This window comes from Nasonia vitripennis (assembly GCF_009193385.2).
Source record: "Nasonia vitripennis strain AsymCx chromosome 2 unlocalized genomic scaffold, Nvit_psr_1.1 chr2_random0004, whole genome shotgun sequence".
Classification (NCBI taxonomy): domain Eukaryota; kingdom Metazoa; phylum Arthropoda; class Insecta; order Hymenoptera; family Pteromalidae; genus Nasonia; species Nasonia vitripennis.
The window spans coordinates 2043069-2058527 of NW_022279610.1; the positions used below are offsets into that span (position 1 = coordinate 2043069).

The 15459-nt window shown below is 43.4% G+C and overlaps 2 protein-coding genes across 4 annotated transcripts in view; both read left to right on the forward strand.

Annotated features, from left to right (window-relative positions):
• Positions 1 to 13936, forward strand: part of LOC100113685 (ubiquitin-conjugating enzyme E2 S) — a 134809-nt gene extending 120873 nt beyond the window's left edge. For 2 of the 3 annotated variants that reach the window (XM_001598985.6, XM_031924015.2), the window contains exon 5: positions 13669 to 13936. In XM_001598985.6, coding sequence (XP_001599035.1) covers positions 13669 to 13821 — 153 coding nt within the window. In that variant the 3' untranslated portion in view covers positions 13822 to 13936. Of the gene's footprint in view, positions 1 to 13531; positions 13592 to 13668 lie in introns of those variants that run through there. The other variant, XM_031924016.2, reaches the window with a different exon arrangement.
• LOC116416293 (PR domain zinc finger protein 2-like) lies at positions 1794 to 6598 on the forward strand. Its single transcript, XM_031924014.2, has 2 exons — positions 1794 to 3234; positions 3574 to 6598. Exon 1 carries the CDS (start codon positions 1821 to 1823, stop codon positions 3189 to 3191), a length of 1371 nt encoding a protein of 456 aa, XP_031779874.1. The 5' UTR covers positions 1794 to 1820; the 3' UTR covers positions 3192 to 3234; positions 3574 to 6598.
• Positions 13937 to 15459: the final 1523 nt, after the last annotated feature.

Consider the following 15459-nt stretch of genomic DNA (forward strand, 5'->3'; position numbering starts at 1 on the left):
CCAGACCCGATTTCAACAAGCCTTTCTGTATTCAATGTGACGCCAGCAACGTCGCCATAGGAGCTGTGTTAACTCAGGAGTTTGACGACGGAGAACACCCGATTGTGTATGTCAGCCGAGTCCTAACAGCCGCCGAGAAGAACTACACTACTACAGAGAGAGAGTGTCTAGCTTTAGTATGGGCCATAAAGAAATTACGGCCATATGTCGAAGGATACCATTTCACAGTGATCACAGATCACAGTGCACTACGCTGGCTTCGCTCGTTAAAGGAGCCCAGTGGAAGGCTAGCTAGATGGGCACTTGAAGTTCAGCAATGGGACTTCGACATTATTCACCGTAGAGGCGCGAACCATAGAGTGCCAGACGCCTTGTCGAGGATGCTTGAGCCAGAATTAGCAGCCGTGGCGGAGATCTCTGATCCTTGGTATCTCCGACGATTTAAAGAGGTAGAAGAGTTTCCTAATAAATTTCCCCAGTGGAGAGTAGAAGATGGTCGGCTATACCGATTTAAGAGAGATCCGTTGTTGGACCCTATTACCCATAGCGACGAAGCCTGGAAATTAGTCATACCAGCCGAACAGAGAGAGAAAGTCATGACTGTTGCCCACGTGGAAGTTACCGCCGGACACATGGGGATCGAAAAGACCTACGATAGAATAGCGAGAGAATATTTTTGGCCGGGAATGTACCACGACGTCCACTCCTTTATCACCGCCTGCCCAGTCTGCCAAAGATACAAAGTGTCGCAACAAGGCCCACAAGGCCTTATCGGCAAAAGAATCGTAGAAAAGCCTTGGACCGTGGTAGCCGCCGATATGATGGAATTCCCAAGAAGTAAAGGCCAGAATAAATACTTACTAGTTTTCCAAGACCTGTTTACCCGCTGGGTGGAAGTCAAGCCATTGCGTAAAGCAGACGGAAAATCAGTCGCCAGAGCTTTTGAAGAACTAGTGTTATTTCGCTGGGAGACGCCAGAGTATTTGTTGACCGATAACGGAACGGAATTCTTGAACAAGCACGTTGCCGAGACGTTAAAGGAATACGGTGTGACACACGTTACTACACCACCATACCACCCTCAAGCCAATCCTGTCGAGAGGAGTAATCGCACCCTCAAAACAATGATAGCGATGTTCGCCGAGAGTCACAGAGATTGGGATAAACATGTCCACGAGCTTCGTCACGCCATGAATACCGCCGTACAATCAACGCTCAAAACATCCCCAGCCTTTTTGAATTTTGGCAGGCACCCCTCACCAGTCAAGAGTCTACGTACGGAAATCGAGGGTTGAGGTCCAAAAGTACAATTAGATCCTGCCGTGTGGCAAGATCGTATGAAACGACTGGATGCGTTACGAGAGCTCGTCGCCAAGTTTATAGATAATGCGAGAAATAAGCAGGGGGAGACATATAATAGAAGGCGTAGATTGACCAATTTTGCAGTCGGGGATATGGTTTTGAGGAGAACTCACTATCAGTCGAAAGCCGCTGAGAGTTTCTCGGCCAAGTTAGCACCCAAATTTGAGGGACCCTTTCGAATTACAGAGCAGAAATCCCCTACCGTGTATATCTTGGAAGCCGAGGAGGGTAACAGTCGGAAAATCGCTAAAGCACACGTATCGGACCTGAAAAGATACTTACCGCCGCGAAATCCTAAAACTAACAGCCCTAACCCCGATCCTACGAGCCGGTAGTGAACTGCAGCCCGTGGAAGGACGTACCTGGCGTATAGACATTATATGTGGTTTGTATTGGTGGTGGAGTAGAAAACTGTGTTGTCCCTATGATGAGTGTGGAATTCGCATTTAATTACAGTAATGTTACAGATAAGGAAGTCCGTGATGCCACGCCGAACTCGCTCCAGAAGCCTCCTGACGGAGTCACGACATGTTGCCGAGGAGGAGTTCGTGCCACCGACGTTTACTGCCGTGCCGCCAGATTTTGTGCCCCCGCAGTGGTCCACGAGACACGAGCGTATTCGTGACCCTAACGGCCCGAAGAGCGAGGAGACGATGCACCGCGAGCTCCGGGTCCGGGACGCTATTCGTCGCCGAGAGATGGAAGAGGAAGAGGAGAGAGAGAGAGAGTTGTTAGCCGGATCGGACGACGAGGCGAGAACAGTCGAGCCGATGGAGGTGGCCGCCTTCACTCTGATACCGGCCGAGACCAACACCAAGGTGGGTGGAGGGAGGAACCCGAGCTCCAAAGTCTCGCCTTGGTTTCGCCTGGAGAGCGCCGAGGAACGGGAGAGCAGAGAGGCCGTGGAGGAGTTGCGCCGCGTCGTGGAGAAGGAAACGGGTGTAGACCTCCCTACCCAGGTCGAAGAGCGTACTCTCGACACGAGAGGCCTACCCCAACGGCCCTTCACCACGCGCGATGCTCGCGAGGGCACCACGACCCCAAAAAAGGACCCCGTGTGCTCTACTCCCGAAGATACGGTAAGGGAGAGGAAGAGAGGACTCCAGTTGAAGGTGAAGCTGTCAGGCCTCCGGTACAGCGGGCTGAAGCCCATTCCAACGGACCCTGAACTGGATCCACCCCCATACAGTTGTTTCAACTGTTGGGGGAGGGGCCACACAGTCTTCAACTGCCCAGAACCGAGACACGGCAAAATCTGCCTAAATTGTGGTAGATTTGGAGAGGACCTCAACTCGTGCCCGCGCTGTCGGGACCGCCACGCTGAGTATTTGGCGACGGTAGGCTCTCACAAGGGTGTAACGACCAGGACGTCAAGCCCTAAACCCGGAACGAGTCGAGATGAGGCACCTCGCCCCACAACACCTCTGTCACCCGAAGGAGCGACAGCCACCTCCCGCACGGCGTCCATCTCCCGTCACCGCCGAGAGAGGTCCATCACCTGGGCCACCCCGCTCGCCAAGGAGTCTCCCAAGCCCTCACCGCCTCGTAGTCCCAAAAGCTGCTCGGCTGGGCGTCCGCGAATTCGGAGGGGGGATCCTTATGCGACAACCGAGCCCACTACCACCTCCAGTTCTTCTACCTCGTCCAGGAGTGGATCACCACCTAGAGAGGAGTCTCCCACCCGTGGAGTAGCTGAGGCTGTAGCCGAGACGTTACGCCTCATTGATGAGGTCCGAGATCTGCCCCAGGACATCAGGGACTCGATCTTGAGGCGAACTTTCTGCCAGCCGAAACCCCGACGATCCAGGAGTGGGTCCAGGAAGGACTGAGTTCGCCCTCACAGCCAAACTACAGCCAGTTACAGCCAGTAGAGTGAGTTTCCTAATCTAGACCGGGTTTATCAGCCCAAAATTTTGTTGACCTTTTTTTTTATTATTCATTGTATAAACTAATCATGCAATTCTTACAGCCCTGCAGTCTCGAGATAGTAGTTGTGAGAAGAAGAGAGAGAGAGAGAGAGAGAGAGTGACATTTTTCTTCCTTCTTAGGTAAAGAAAAACTGAAACATTCTGAGTATGTTTAGTTTTGGGAGGGGGAATGCGACGGGGTGACCGTCTAGTATTAAGAAGTTCTCTCTCTCTCTTTTCTACGTCACCCTATCAGAACTGCATCACCATGAGTTAACTCTCATAGATCTGGTATGCATTCTAGGTAGAGGAAGGTCGGAATCGGCCACATAGCCGTGCAATAACAGCCGGGAGAAGGAGAGAGAGAATAGCCGACTAACAGCCGAGTTAGCCGCTTACTGTAGGGCGCTCCCACCAGCCGTGCGACTACACACACACGCTGGAGCTCACGCACGCTCACACCTAAGCCGCTCGAGTCAGAAGATAAGCCCGCCGCCGGGAGGGGGAAAACCTCGCGCCAGGCCGCGGCAGCAGATACTATACTGCTACTTGTATGTGTGAGGCGTTGAGTGTGTGTAAAAAGAATATTCACCTATGTAACCTAAAGAATTATTTATTTGTAATGTATGACATGAGAGGTGGTATGATACAGTGTGAAAACCCAACGATCGCACGAGAAAACATATGTAAATCGCCAAATGTAACGGCACTAGACCGATGACTATGTATTGCGTTTGTGTGAGTACTCTAGGGAGGTGTACCGTCGCGCCTCGGCCAGAGAATTCGCCCACTTGGTTTTTCGTCGCAGCCCAGAGAACATCCCTACGGTTGACCAGACATTTGTTTATTGAGAGTAGAGTAATATAAGAGTGCGTTATCCTGTGATTGTTATAAGAACGAGGGAGAGGTACGAGAGAGAACTTCAGCCGGAAGGTAGTGTTTAACGGTAATATTTATGATATATATTGAGTGTGAGAGGAATAAGCCGGACGTTGCGAAAGTCGGAACGTTACTGCCTCGTGGCAACATTTTTGACGAGTCGAGATTTGTAGTACCGGATAACTGTGCGAGCGTTGTGTGCGAAAACGGAAATTGTAGCTAGTAGAAAATATCACCTTAGAGCCTCGCGTTTATTATATTACAGCCGGTTTTTTTTTTGTAAGTAAAGATTTGTGAAGTGATAATCAGTCGAGTGGTCTAAGCTTATTACTTCCTATTTTCCCGATCGAACTCCCTCGGAGAATAGAGTCTCGTAACTAGCCGGAGACGCGACCCCAAAACGTTCGCAGATAAATCGTCCGACCTGGCGCCTTCGAAATAAATACGGCCGGGCGTTAGTAGCTAATCACTGTTGCAAAGGAAAATAACGAGGAAAAACCACCGCGTTACAGTAGTTGTTTACTGCGCACCAGCCATCTTTCGACGCTAGCATAGCTGTCATCATTGACTCAGGGGTCATCCTAACCTGAAGGTACCGCTCGAGTCCCTCTCGTTCTATTTCGTATCGCGAACAGTTACAGAATACATGCTCCGCATCTTCGTTTGCTTCTAAACATACTGGGCAATTTAGATTACTAGACTTGGCGCAGTGCGCTGCGCGCACTGTAGTAGACTATAATTTCATTAACTTATTAAATGGAATATAAATACTTGATTGATATTTTTAATATTTGTTTTCTATCACGGAAATATATCAAACTTCACAATATATGATTCATTTCGCGCTCATATAAATTTCAAAATTGCCGCGGTTTCGTCGCCAACTTCCTTTTAAAATTTTAAGGTTATGTCTCGAGAATAGAATAGTCTCGAGAGTAGAATGTCTCTAGAATATTATAAATACACAAATTATAATTTGATATGTATTATAGTATTATATTACATTTTTAATATTAGAATCAATTTTAGAAATCAAAAACAAATCAAAAAATTCTAACGATACTTTTGACGCATGCTCACTACATAAGCCAATCATATTGACGCATTCTTGGCTTCACTTCATCCGGTCATGACTTTTTTATATAGGGATCCTCTATCTTGAAGCGGTGTAGCTAGGGTCAAAAGCACCCATGTCCGCTCAAAAACTCCGTAAGGTAGTAATTCACTTCCCCGTGTCGTCTATTGGTCCAGCCAACAATACATGGTACGAGGCGGTGCGTCCATCGCCCATTTCCACTGGAGTCCCATCGTCTTTGCCACTCAGCTAGGGTTTGTTCCTTTGCGGATTTCCCAACTTCCTTTTGAGTATTGTCACTACGCCGGTTTTCTTCGTATATATTTTTTCGTTCTGTTGCTAGGAGGTCAATAGGCGGCATACTAGATATAAGAATAGCCTCCGTTTTATGGTGTAACATCTAAAGATGCTACCGCACTTATATAATTACTACACCTTTAGCCTGCACTTTCGTGCAATAGCTGGGTGCTTTGAAATTTGGATGTTTGTGAAAAAAAGGAATGAAAGGAAAATAAAACTTTTAGAAAATAACCCGGGGTTAATCGGATCTAAATTCTAAAAGATAGAGAAAAGGGATAAATGACCCGGTGTTATTCGGTTCACTTATCCAAGCGATAGGTTGTAGGAAGGGATAGAGAAAGTTAGGACAGGTAAAACAAATTTTTACTTACTTTTCTTTCTTCTTGCCGCTGGCTGCTGGGCGTCGTATAAACCCACACAGAGTTTATATTTGAGGACTTTGGAGATATGTAGAAAAAAACTTTAGTCACGAATTATAGTACTCACGAAACTAATTTATTCTTTTAGCTTAAAATTTAACTGTTCGCGTACAAAAACTTAAGCGCGTACAAGCGCGTGAATCGATCTATCGCGTACAAGCGCGAGAATCTACCGAGCTTACTTAGAGCCGGGACCGGAGTGTTGAACTAGGGTGATGTTTCGCAGCACGAAGGGCCTAGAGTCCTCCCATCTCGATGTTATTGGGGTCGCGTTCCGCTTAGATGCCAAAAATTAGCGAGTGAGAAAAGCCGTTATATTTGAGCTTTCCCTCACTTACGCCGAATGTTCGCATCTCTTCTCCTACGCAGCTTCAGTCAGGCCCTTCGGTCCGCCTACGCCCTCTCCTCTATGACTGTGGTTCGCCTATATACCGCTTTCGATGCGCACACCAATTTGTATAAAATTTCCCAAGCATTTTATTTATCATTAATAAAAGTTGAGTAGAGTATTGTATAAAACTTTCAATATTATAATTTTAATGCTGGTGAAATTTTCTACAAATCGATACCAAACAACTATATCTAAAACTTAGTAATAAAGTTCTTCTGCGCGTTAGTTTAAGAAAATATTATAAATAAATGAATTTACTCTTGAATTTACTAATGAAATTTATACATTTCATTTGTTTACAGCCTCAATATTTATTCTAACTCCTTTTTTATTCTAAAAAATTTAATAAATTAGCAATGCATCTTTATAACAATCGTAGCTTCACACCGACCGACTGTCGCAACAAAATATATGATAAAACTAAAATAAACAATTAGACACTTGATCTATTCATAAATTATGCACAAGAAGCGAACTATATAAATCGAAAAATATACAGTTTAGTGCCAAATAATTAATAAATAAATCGCGTCATCGATCCCACTAAAACTGTTGCTAAAAGCGAACGTATGCAATTCGAAATTTGCATAGTTTATACAATAGCCTGATGAAAAATAATTATAAATAAATATTTCGAATTTGACAAAAATAAATATTCGTATTTTGAAAAACAGCCGAAAATTCCGGGTTCGGTACACAGCTGCAAGCGTGCGTATTTCCCAAAACTGTCCCTGCAATAAAAAAAGGTCCGAGCCTCGTAGGCTGTCCTAATTACGGTCACTCAAGACGCTGCCGATATCTTAGGCAAACGCAGCTGCTCGTCATAAAATTGCGCTTGGTACGTCAAGTCCAGTCTGCTTTAGCCAATCGTCGATTATACTTACTGCCTCGTTAGAGATTTCCGTTACCTCTTCCTTTTGCTTTGCTACTACTACTACTACTACTGCAATGTCATCTGCGAACCCTACAACTGTTGCATCTTTGGGTAGCTCTAGCCTAAGTACGCCATCGTACATGATGTTCCACAATAGTGGGCCGAGCACTGACCCTTGTGGGACCCCTACGGGTACTTGATAGGTTTTCGTGCCGCTCTTTGTGTCATACAAAAGGGTTCTGACTTTCAGGTAGTCAGACATAATTCTTCTTATATATGCGGGTACCTCTTTTTCCGTACTGCCTCCTGTATATTGCCCCAGCTGGCTGAGTTAAACGCACTTTTAACATCCAGTGTAATGATAGCACATTACTTCTTGGATCCTCCTTTCAATCTTTTTCCTTCTGTTGCAGTCCTAGAGGTGTAAACTACCAAGCTTATGGCATCTAGAGTGGAGCATTTTTTCCTGAAGCCGTATTAATATTCCGCAAGTCCGCCTGTTTTTTAATGACTTGGTCCATTCTAACGCCGATTATGCGCTCTAAGATCTTTTTGGGGGTCCAGCATGCAGGGTAGTCTGTATATGGAAGCTTCTCCAGATGGTTTATCTCCTTTTAGTAATAGCACTAGGCGTTGCTTCTTCCAGTTCTTAGGAAACGTCTCTTCTTTAGGGTATGAATTGTACAAATCCACAAAGACACCGGGACGTGCCTGTATAGCTTGTTTTAATGCAATATTAGGTGTGCCATCCAGGCCTGGAGCCTTGTTAATCCCAATTCTTTTGCATGCAGCCAGTAATTTCTCTGTGGTGATTGCTGGAATGGTTTCGTCTTTCGCCTCCACTTCAGGAATAACTGTTACTTCCAGTTGAAGGGGAAAAATTGTGGTCACAATACAATCCAGCAATTCCGGGCTTTTAGAAGGGGGGATAGAACCAACCTTTATCTTCTTCATTATTACTTGGTACGGTCGCCCCCAGGGGTCCAGCTTAACCTCGTCCTGTAACTCTTTCAGGGACCGTTGTTTATTCTCTTAGATTTTCCTCTTGAATATCCATTTAGCACTCTTTATTTTTCAATTTTGGGCGTCTACTATTTCTTTACCACGACCAGTCTTATAGTATTTCTTCCTAGCCCGCTTTTCCCATCTTCTGGTTCGATGACACTCTTTGCGGGCTGCGTCGATTTCTTTATCCCATCAGTATACTGGCGGTCGTCTATTGTTAGGAGTTCTCCTTGGCATTGTTGCGTCGCAGGCCTGGGTAATATTTCCCATTACCTGCTCGACCTTATCATTCGCAGATCCAGACAGCTGTATTTCTTCTAGAGTCAGCAGAAATGTCTCCTTATCATAATCCTTCCAGCCGACTTTTTTTGTTGTTGCCCTCCCGTTGGATTTTTGTTTTGATATTCTTATCTCTATTATTATCGCTTGGTAATCACTGTTTGTGTAATGGTCGCTCACCATCCACGATCTAACTGAGCCAATCAGGCAGCTGCTGACAAACGTGAGATCTATGATGGTCCCTGCGTCTCCTCTTTGAATCTTTGAAATGTGTAAGAACATCCCTGGTTAACTAAGACTAAGTTAAGTAGGGCGAATGCATTCAATAGCGCTTGTCCTCTTTCGTGTGTCCTTTGGCTGCCTCACTCTACTGCCCAGGCGTTGAAATTACCTGCTATCAGTACCGGTTTTCTTTCTACAGCATCCTGTACTATTTGGTCTAACACTTGTCTGAATTGTTCTATTGACGTGTTGGGTGAAGCATAGCAGCTGTACATGTGTACGCCTGCGACCTTAGCGCATATGAATCCTCCATTACGTCTTGTCATTTTCTTCTGAAAAGTGGCGTCTCCGCATGCCTATATCGTCGCTTTACCAGTACTGTCCACATCCCACGATCGTTTGTTTAGGTCTCTGTATTGTTAAGAGACGATGGCTATGTCGATTCCTGTCTCGCAAACATACTGGCTCAGTAGGTCCTGTGCAGTCGCGCAGTGATTCATATTCAACTGCAATATTTTTATTTTCTTCGTCTGTCAGTGGCTTCTACTGCAGCTCGGTAAACTGGGCATGCATAGCTACCAGCTGCGTGGTCACTCTTCCCCCCTGTGCCTCCTTTGCAGAGTACACAGTTGGGTTGGTTCTTACACTTCTTTGCTTTGTGCTCATCTTTTCCACATTTAAAGCAAAGCTTACTTCTGTCTTCAGTTACTGTGCACTTTCTACCGATATGGCCAAAACCTAGACATTTATAACACTTAAGCGGCTCGTTTTTGTGGTTAGCCTCCAGAATCCTAAACTTGACCTATCCTATTATGATCTTCTGTAGCTTAGTAATCTTAGCCGCTATCTGAGCTGGTACCCGTGTCACTGCAATTTGCGTCTCAATGTACATCTTTCGCAAATATCTTATCGTAGAGACTTCTATGATGTTCTCCTCGCCAATTTCCTTCTGTAGTGCTTCTAGTACCTCCTCTTTTGAGGTAAGCATGTCCAGATCTCTTACTTCAATGGTTTCTTCTTCCTGGAGTGCTTTTATTGTGGCGCCTTTCACTAGTACCACTTTAACTGCTTCTTGAAAGTCCGAGGTTTTGACTTCTTTTGTGCGTTTGAGCTCTATCAGAAGATCGCTTGCAACTGTTCTGCGTATTTTATTTACGCTATTCCCCAGTGGGTTAAGTGACGGAGCCGCTTTCATTTTGGACAAAATGTCTGCATAGCTCTTTCCTTCTGCAGCCTTGATGATTAAGGCATCCGGTCTGGGAGGTCTTGCCCGCTTCTGTACATTCCTGCTGGCCCTGTTCTGGTTTGCAACGCCAGGGACACTTTTATCCTCTTTGCTTGCCTTTTCCTCCTATTTTTTTTTTCGACTTTCTTGTGAAGACTTTCTGCCACGCTGTCTTTTCAGCTTGATTATCTGCTCCTTTGTTCCCTCCACTTCTATCCTGTGGAGCAGTTGGGACTTCCTCCGTTGTACTCGCCTTCCGGGATCTGAGGCTTGGGGTTGTCTGTGTTTTCCTCCCCCGTGTTTCCCGGCGCTGGCATTGCAGTAAGTTATCTTCTGCGATGCAGAGATTCTTATAGCTCGCTCTTATGGTTTAGGCAAGGTCTTTAATTTGCTTGTGCAAATTGCTCCATCACTCCATCGATTCTGCTACTAAGGCGATCCAAGTGCGCATTCCTTTGCGTTATGCATGCAGCTCTCTTATCTCTGTCTACATCAACCTCCATTTCCATATTACCTGCGTCTCTAAATGCAGCAATGGTCAAGTGATAAACCTGTGCGGCTTCTAGGTAAGTTTGCCCCCCCCCCCCATATTCCTTGGGGCCAGCGACGACCACCGGGATTTTTATTCGATCGGAATCGACGGCGGGACTGGGCACTGTGGCTTGATCCGATTGGGGTAGTAATGTTATTAACTCACTATCCATGTTTGATTTATCTTCGGGGTTTCTTCGCCTAGCCTGTTTGGTCCGCGGAGCATATTTTATTTCTGCTCTACCCTTCGGCCGGTTGAGGAGATTTCGACGCGCCGATGAGCTTTCCCCTATCCGCCACCCAGGGGGCGCGCCACATACGGGGTATTGATATCCCCCCGCGCGCGCGTGTGTGTGTATATGTATGTTTGTGTGTATGTGTGTTCTATTGGAACTATACATTTTGTTGAAGGAAGCTACGTGCCAAAGAATTTGCAGCGGTTTCTTTTTTATGTGGCTTAGGCAGAGCAAGCTCTACGCAAGTGGCCCTTTGACACCGGATCCCCACAGGCACCATTGTTAAACAATATTTCCGTGGGGCATGGCAAAGTTAGCTTCTCCTTTAAAGTTTGAGATTTCCATACATCCCCCATACACGAAGGTGATTAGGGGTTCAGGATCAAACACGTCTTCTTTATTCTTCATTGTTCATCCGTCTGCTTCCTACAGCGTCGTCTGGTCGTCAACTTTGTGCAGCATTGACCGGTTATCATCTAGACAGATTTAACTTTGACACCTACGTTTCTTTGCTTTGGATGAGGCAGTCTGGGCTCAACTCAGTTACCTACGTTCCTAAGCATCCGTCTTAGGAGCACTTAGAGGTACTTAACTTTAGCTTCTACGTTTCTCTGCATTGGACAGGAGAGTAAGAGACTCAGTGATCTCCTGCCTCTGCATCGGTCCAAGGAGCGTCTCGTATTTACTTTTTAGTGGCCTCCACCTAGCAACAGCTTTACTTGGCTGTTTCGGCTTATCCTTTCCTTCTTTTCTCTTCGTCATTTCTCACCTTTTTGAAAATGGTCCTTTCGTAGTAGTTTACTGCGTACTAACCATCCTCCGATGTCAGCATAGCTATCATTAACTCAGGTGCCAGTCTGGTCGGAAGGTAATACTCCAGTTCTTCTCGTTTTATTTGATATCGTAGAAGATATGCTTTGTTTCTTTATTTGCTTCCGAACACACTGGGCAATTTGGGGTTTCCTCTATCTAGAAGCAGTGTAGGTGGGCTCAAAAGGATCCATGTCCGCACAAAAACTGCGTAAGGTAGTTATTCGCTTTTCCGTCTCGTCTTTTAGTCCAATCAACAATCCTTCGTATGAGGTCTTATTGTCGTACTGAAGTATTATCGTCTTTGGTACTCAGCTAGGGCCTGCAGCAGCGTACTTAGGCGCTTTGGGCCCCGAGACCTAGCGCACACACGTGCGCGCCTGCCTTGACTCCCTGCTCGAAGCCAATGTTTGGGACGTGGGCGTTGCAACTACCTGAGCTATTTTCGCTCATACACGATTTGAGTGTAGGTGGGTTGCTTATTTTAAAATAAATAGAATAACTTTTAATTTTTTTTTATAGTTAGTATGGTCTACCTTGCATGGAAAGCATAAAGATATGAATAATTAGTTACTTAATTTCATACATATTCTGTATGCTGGTAAAATAATGGAACAGTTTACACAGCTTATCACTTAATCTCATATAATATTAGCGCAAGGATTGCGTGTTATTGTCACGAAATTATGATTTATATACTCGTATCACAATAACTTAAGAATTGAAAAAAAGTTGGCCCACATACAATAGTAGTATACAAATCAAATTCAAACTGAAGTTTTGTATAAGCGAAAATAGCTTAAGTAGTAGGGCGGTAGATTACTACGCTGAGGATTCGGGTTTAAGCCTCGGCCAGGCAAAATTTTTTATATATTTTGATTAATGTTCTTTAAATTTTTAGTAAATAAACGTTTCTGTTATACTTTTAGTTATGTAATAACATTAATTTCTGTTGATTGCGTTAAATAAAGAAATTCGATGACGCCAAAACGTCACGTGATGAATCACTCGATTATTCTCGTGATAAATCAAGTGATTTTTTGCGCCAGCGGTAGGCTTTTTCAGACCGAGTGTGGAGATTGCAGTACGTGTCGAGGCAAAAGCGTTTACGAGCCGCAGACAAGTACTGCAATATCCACACGAGCCTTGGTGCACATTATAGTTTTTGTAACACATGTATTGATTTTCGCATTTTTTGTGCCTAGAAGCGGAACTAAGGTGACTTTTTTTGATACAGCACCTCAAATTATTTAGTTCTTCATGTATCAGTACATATATCCGGGTTAGGCGCAAGCCGGATAATCTATGAGGCTCCCAAGGTATTCGGTTATGTGCAGAGCGCCACATTCTTTTTTTTTACAAAGCCACCAAAATTATGTACCGCAAAAATTTAAAGTGATTTGACTGCTTTGTTTGTCAGTAACACATTAAAGAGTTAAAAAATAATTTGCTACGAATGCGATAAGTTGCCAATAATACGGGCGTGTTAGAGAATGAACGAAGCGAGTGCGACATAGAGCCCGCATGCGTAATTGGAAAGTTACTGCGCTAGTTGCTTACACGATTTTTTATCACGAGTTCAAACGTAAGCTGCTGTATAACGCAAGGTTTTTCAGAGGCAAAAATGCAAGAAGCGTTGCGTTATTTTTAATAATGATGATAGAATTTGTCATTATTTCGGAGCAGAACCCTTTCGTTGCGCAACTGCCCGAACATGATAAAAAAGGCCTAAATTCATTTAAAATTAATTAACTATCCATTCAACCGGTACTTCACCATTCTAAGCGTCAGCCCCATTCCCCCTTCTTTAAATGTCTTTCTACACTTTTTATATGACATCCCTCGCTTTTTACTGATTAACTATACTCATACATCGATGTCAACCGAAAAGATCTGGACCTAAATGCCTGCCAAGGACATAGCATTCATTAGCTGCTTGTTCTTCAGCATCTCGCAAAAATATTTTTGATACATCGTTAAAAGACTACATATAAAAAATATACATTTTGTTGATAGAAACGGCGTGCCAATAAAGTAGCAGCTTATTTGCAGTTTTTTTAGTACAAAATCAGTAATTTCTGAATACAATTTTTTATTTTACGTAGCATACTCAATTCATATTAAGAATACTAACCTTATTTATACTATTGTAGAAAACGTCAAAGGCCATGTCAAGTGATATTGAAAACCATAGAGAATCAGATATAGACAATTCTACATCAAAAAAACATACGAATGATAGAAAGTTATCAGCAGAAAAAAAGAAATTACTAAAAGATAAGAAGAAGACACTCAAACGGTTATAAAATATGCACATATATGAATATAATATTTTTGAATAAAGAGGCATTCGCAGTATTTGTTAACTAATTTCTTATTTATATTTTTATCATGTGTATAAAATAATATTTGAACATAGAACAACTGTATTTTTCTAAATAAAAATAAAAAAAACAAATCCTATAATTAAAATATATTATTTGTAATATGTATGTGAATATGGTTTATAGTTATTGTTCGCAGTAAGTATGCGATACGCGATTTCAAAATATACTTAAAAATAAGAAGTCTACATAATATCAAAATTCTTTATTTCAGAAAACGATCTTTTCTGTAAACATCCCTATATTTCATGAAAATATTCAACAAAAATTCACTTTCCAACACCAATTGTAATCTTTGCATATAAAGGCCTAGATTCATCTCGGAAATTGTAATTATTGAATAATTTGTTCTTGCAAATATTAACAATATACATTAGCAAAGTAGTGTACGTCATACTTATCTCTTATTTGAAACAGAAAAATCTGATTTTTGTATACACTAATAGTACAAGTTTAGATGTACAAAAATGTTAAATGAAAATTTCCGTATCTGGTCCAGATCAGATGATGCTAAGGATAATCATAATAAGGACTATTCAAACGATATGATATACATACGATTTTTTTTGTACATTTGGGGTTATATCCGATGCTCTTTCTTATAGACGATGTCCCGTATACTACTAGATTAGTAAGTTATCCTGGCAACTTGACATCGTCTACAAGAAGATATGATTTATTATTGGCAAATATGATTTATATACGATGCTTTTTCTCGTAGACGATGTCGCGTTGACCTGGGGGTCACCCTGACACCTAGACATCATCCACAAGAATTCGAAAGTATTTTTTCTTTCTTCTAGAGAAAACTTAGTAATCATAAAATTTTGAGTTTTGTCAAAACTTCTAGAAAATACTTTTTAGTGTGTTAGAAGTTTAAATCAAGTGTTTTTAGAAAATGTCCGTATGGGTGTGGCCCTCCGACACCGGATTCCCACAGGTACTATCACTAAACAATACTTCCGTGGGGTCCGTTAACTAGCCTTTTTTGGCTTCTTCTATGAAGTTTGACATTCCCATACATCCCCCATCCACCAAGGTGATTAGGAGTTCAGAATCAAACTCGTCTTTTTCATTCTGTATCGTCCTGCCGTCTTCTTCCTTCTGCATCGTCCAGTCGTCTGCATCCTGCAGTATCGTCTGGTCGTCTACTTCGAGCAGTATCGACCAGCCATCCTCTGCATAGACTCAACCCAGCTCCTACTTTCATCTGCATCAGGCAGGAGAGTGAGAGCTCAATTATGTGACCTACGTTTCTCTGCATCAGTCCGAGGAGCGTTTCGTAATTACTACCTAGTGGCCTTCGTCTAGCAACAGTTTTACTCAGATGTGTCGCCTTGTCCTTTCCTTCTATTCTCTTCGTCATTTCAAAGCTTCTTGAGATTGGTCCTTACTTAGTTTTTTACTGCGCACCAGACATCTTTTGACGCAAGCATAGCTGTCATCATTGACTCAGATGTCACCCTAGTCTGAAGGTAACGTTCGAGTTCTTCTCGTTCCATTTCGTATCGCGAACAGTTACAGAAGACATGCTCCGCATCTTCGTTTGCTTCTAAACAT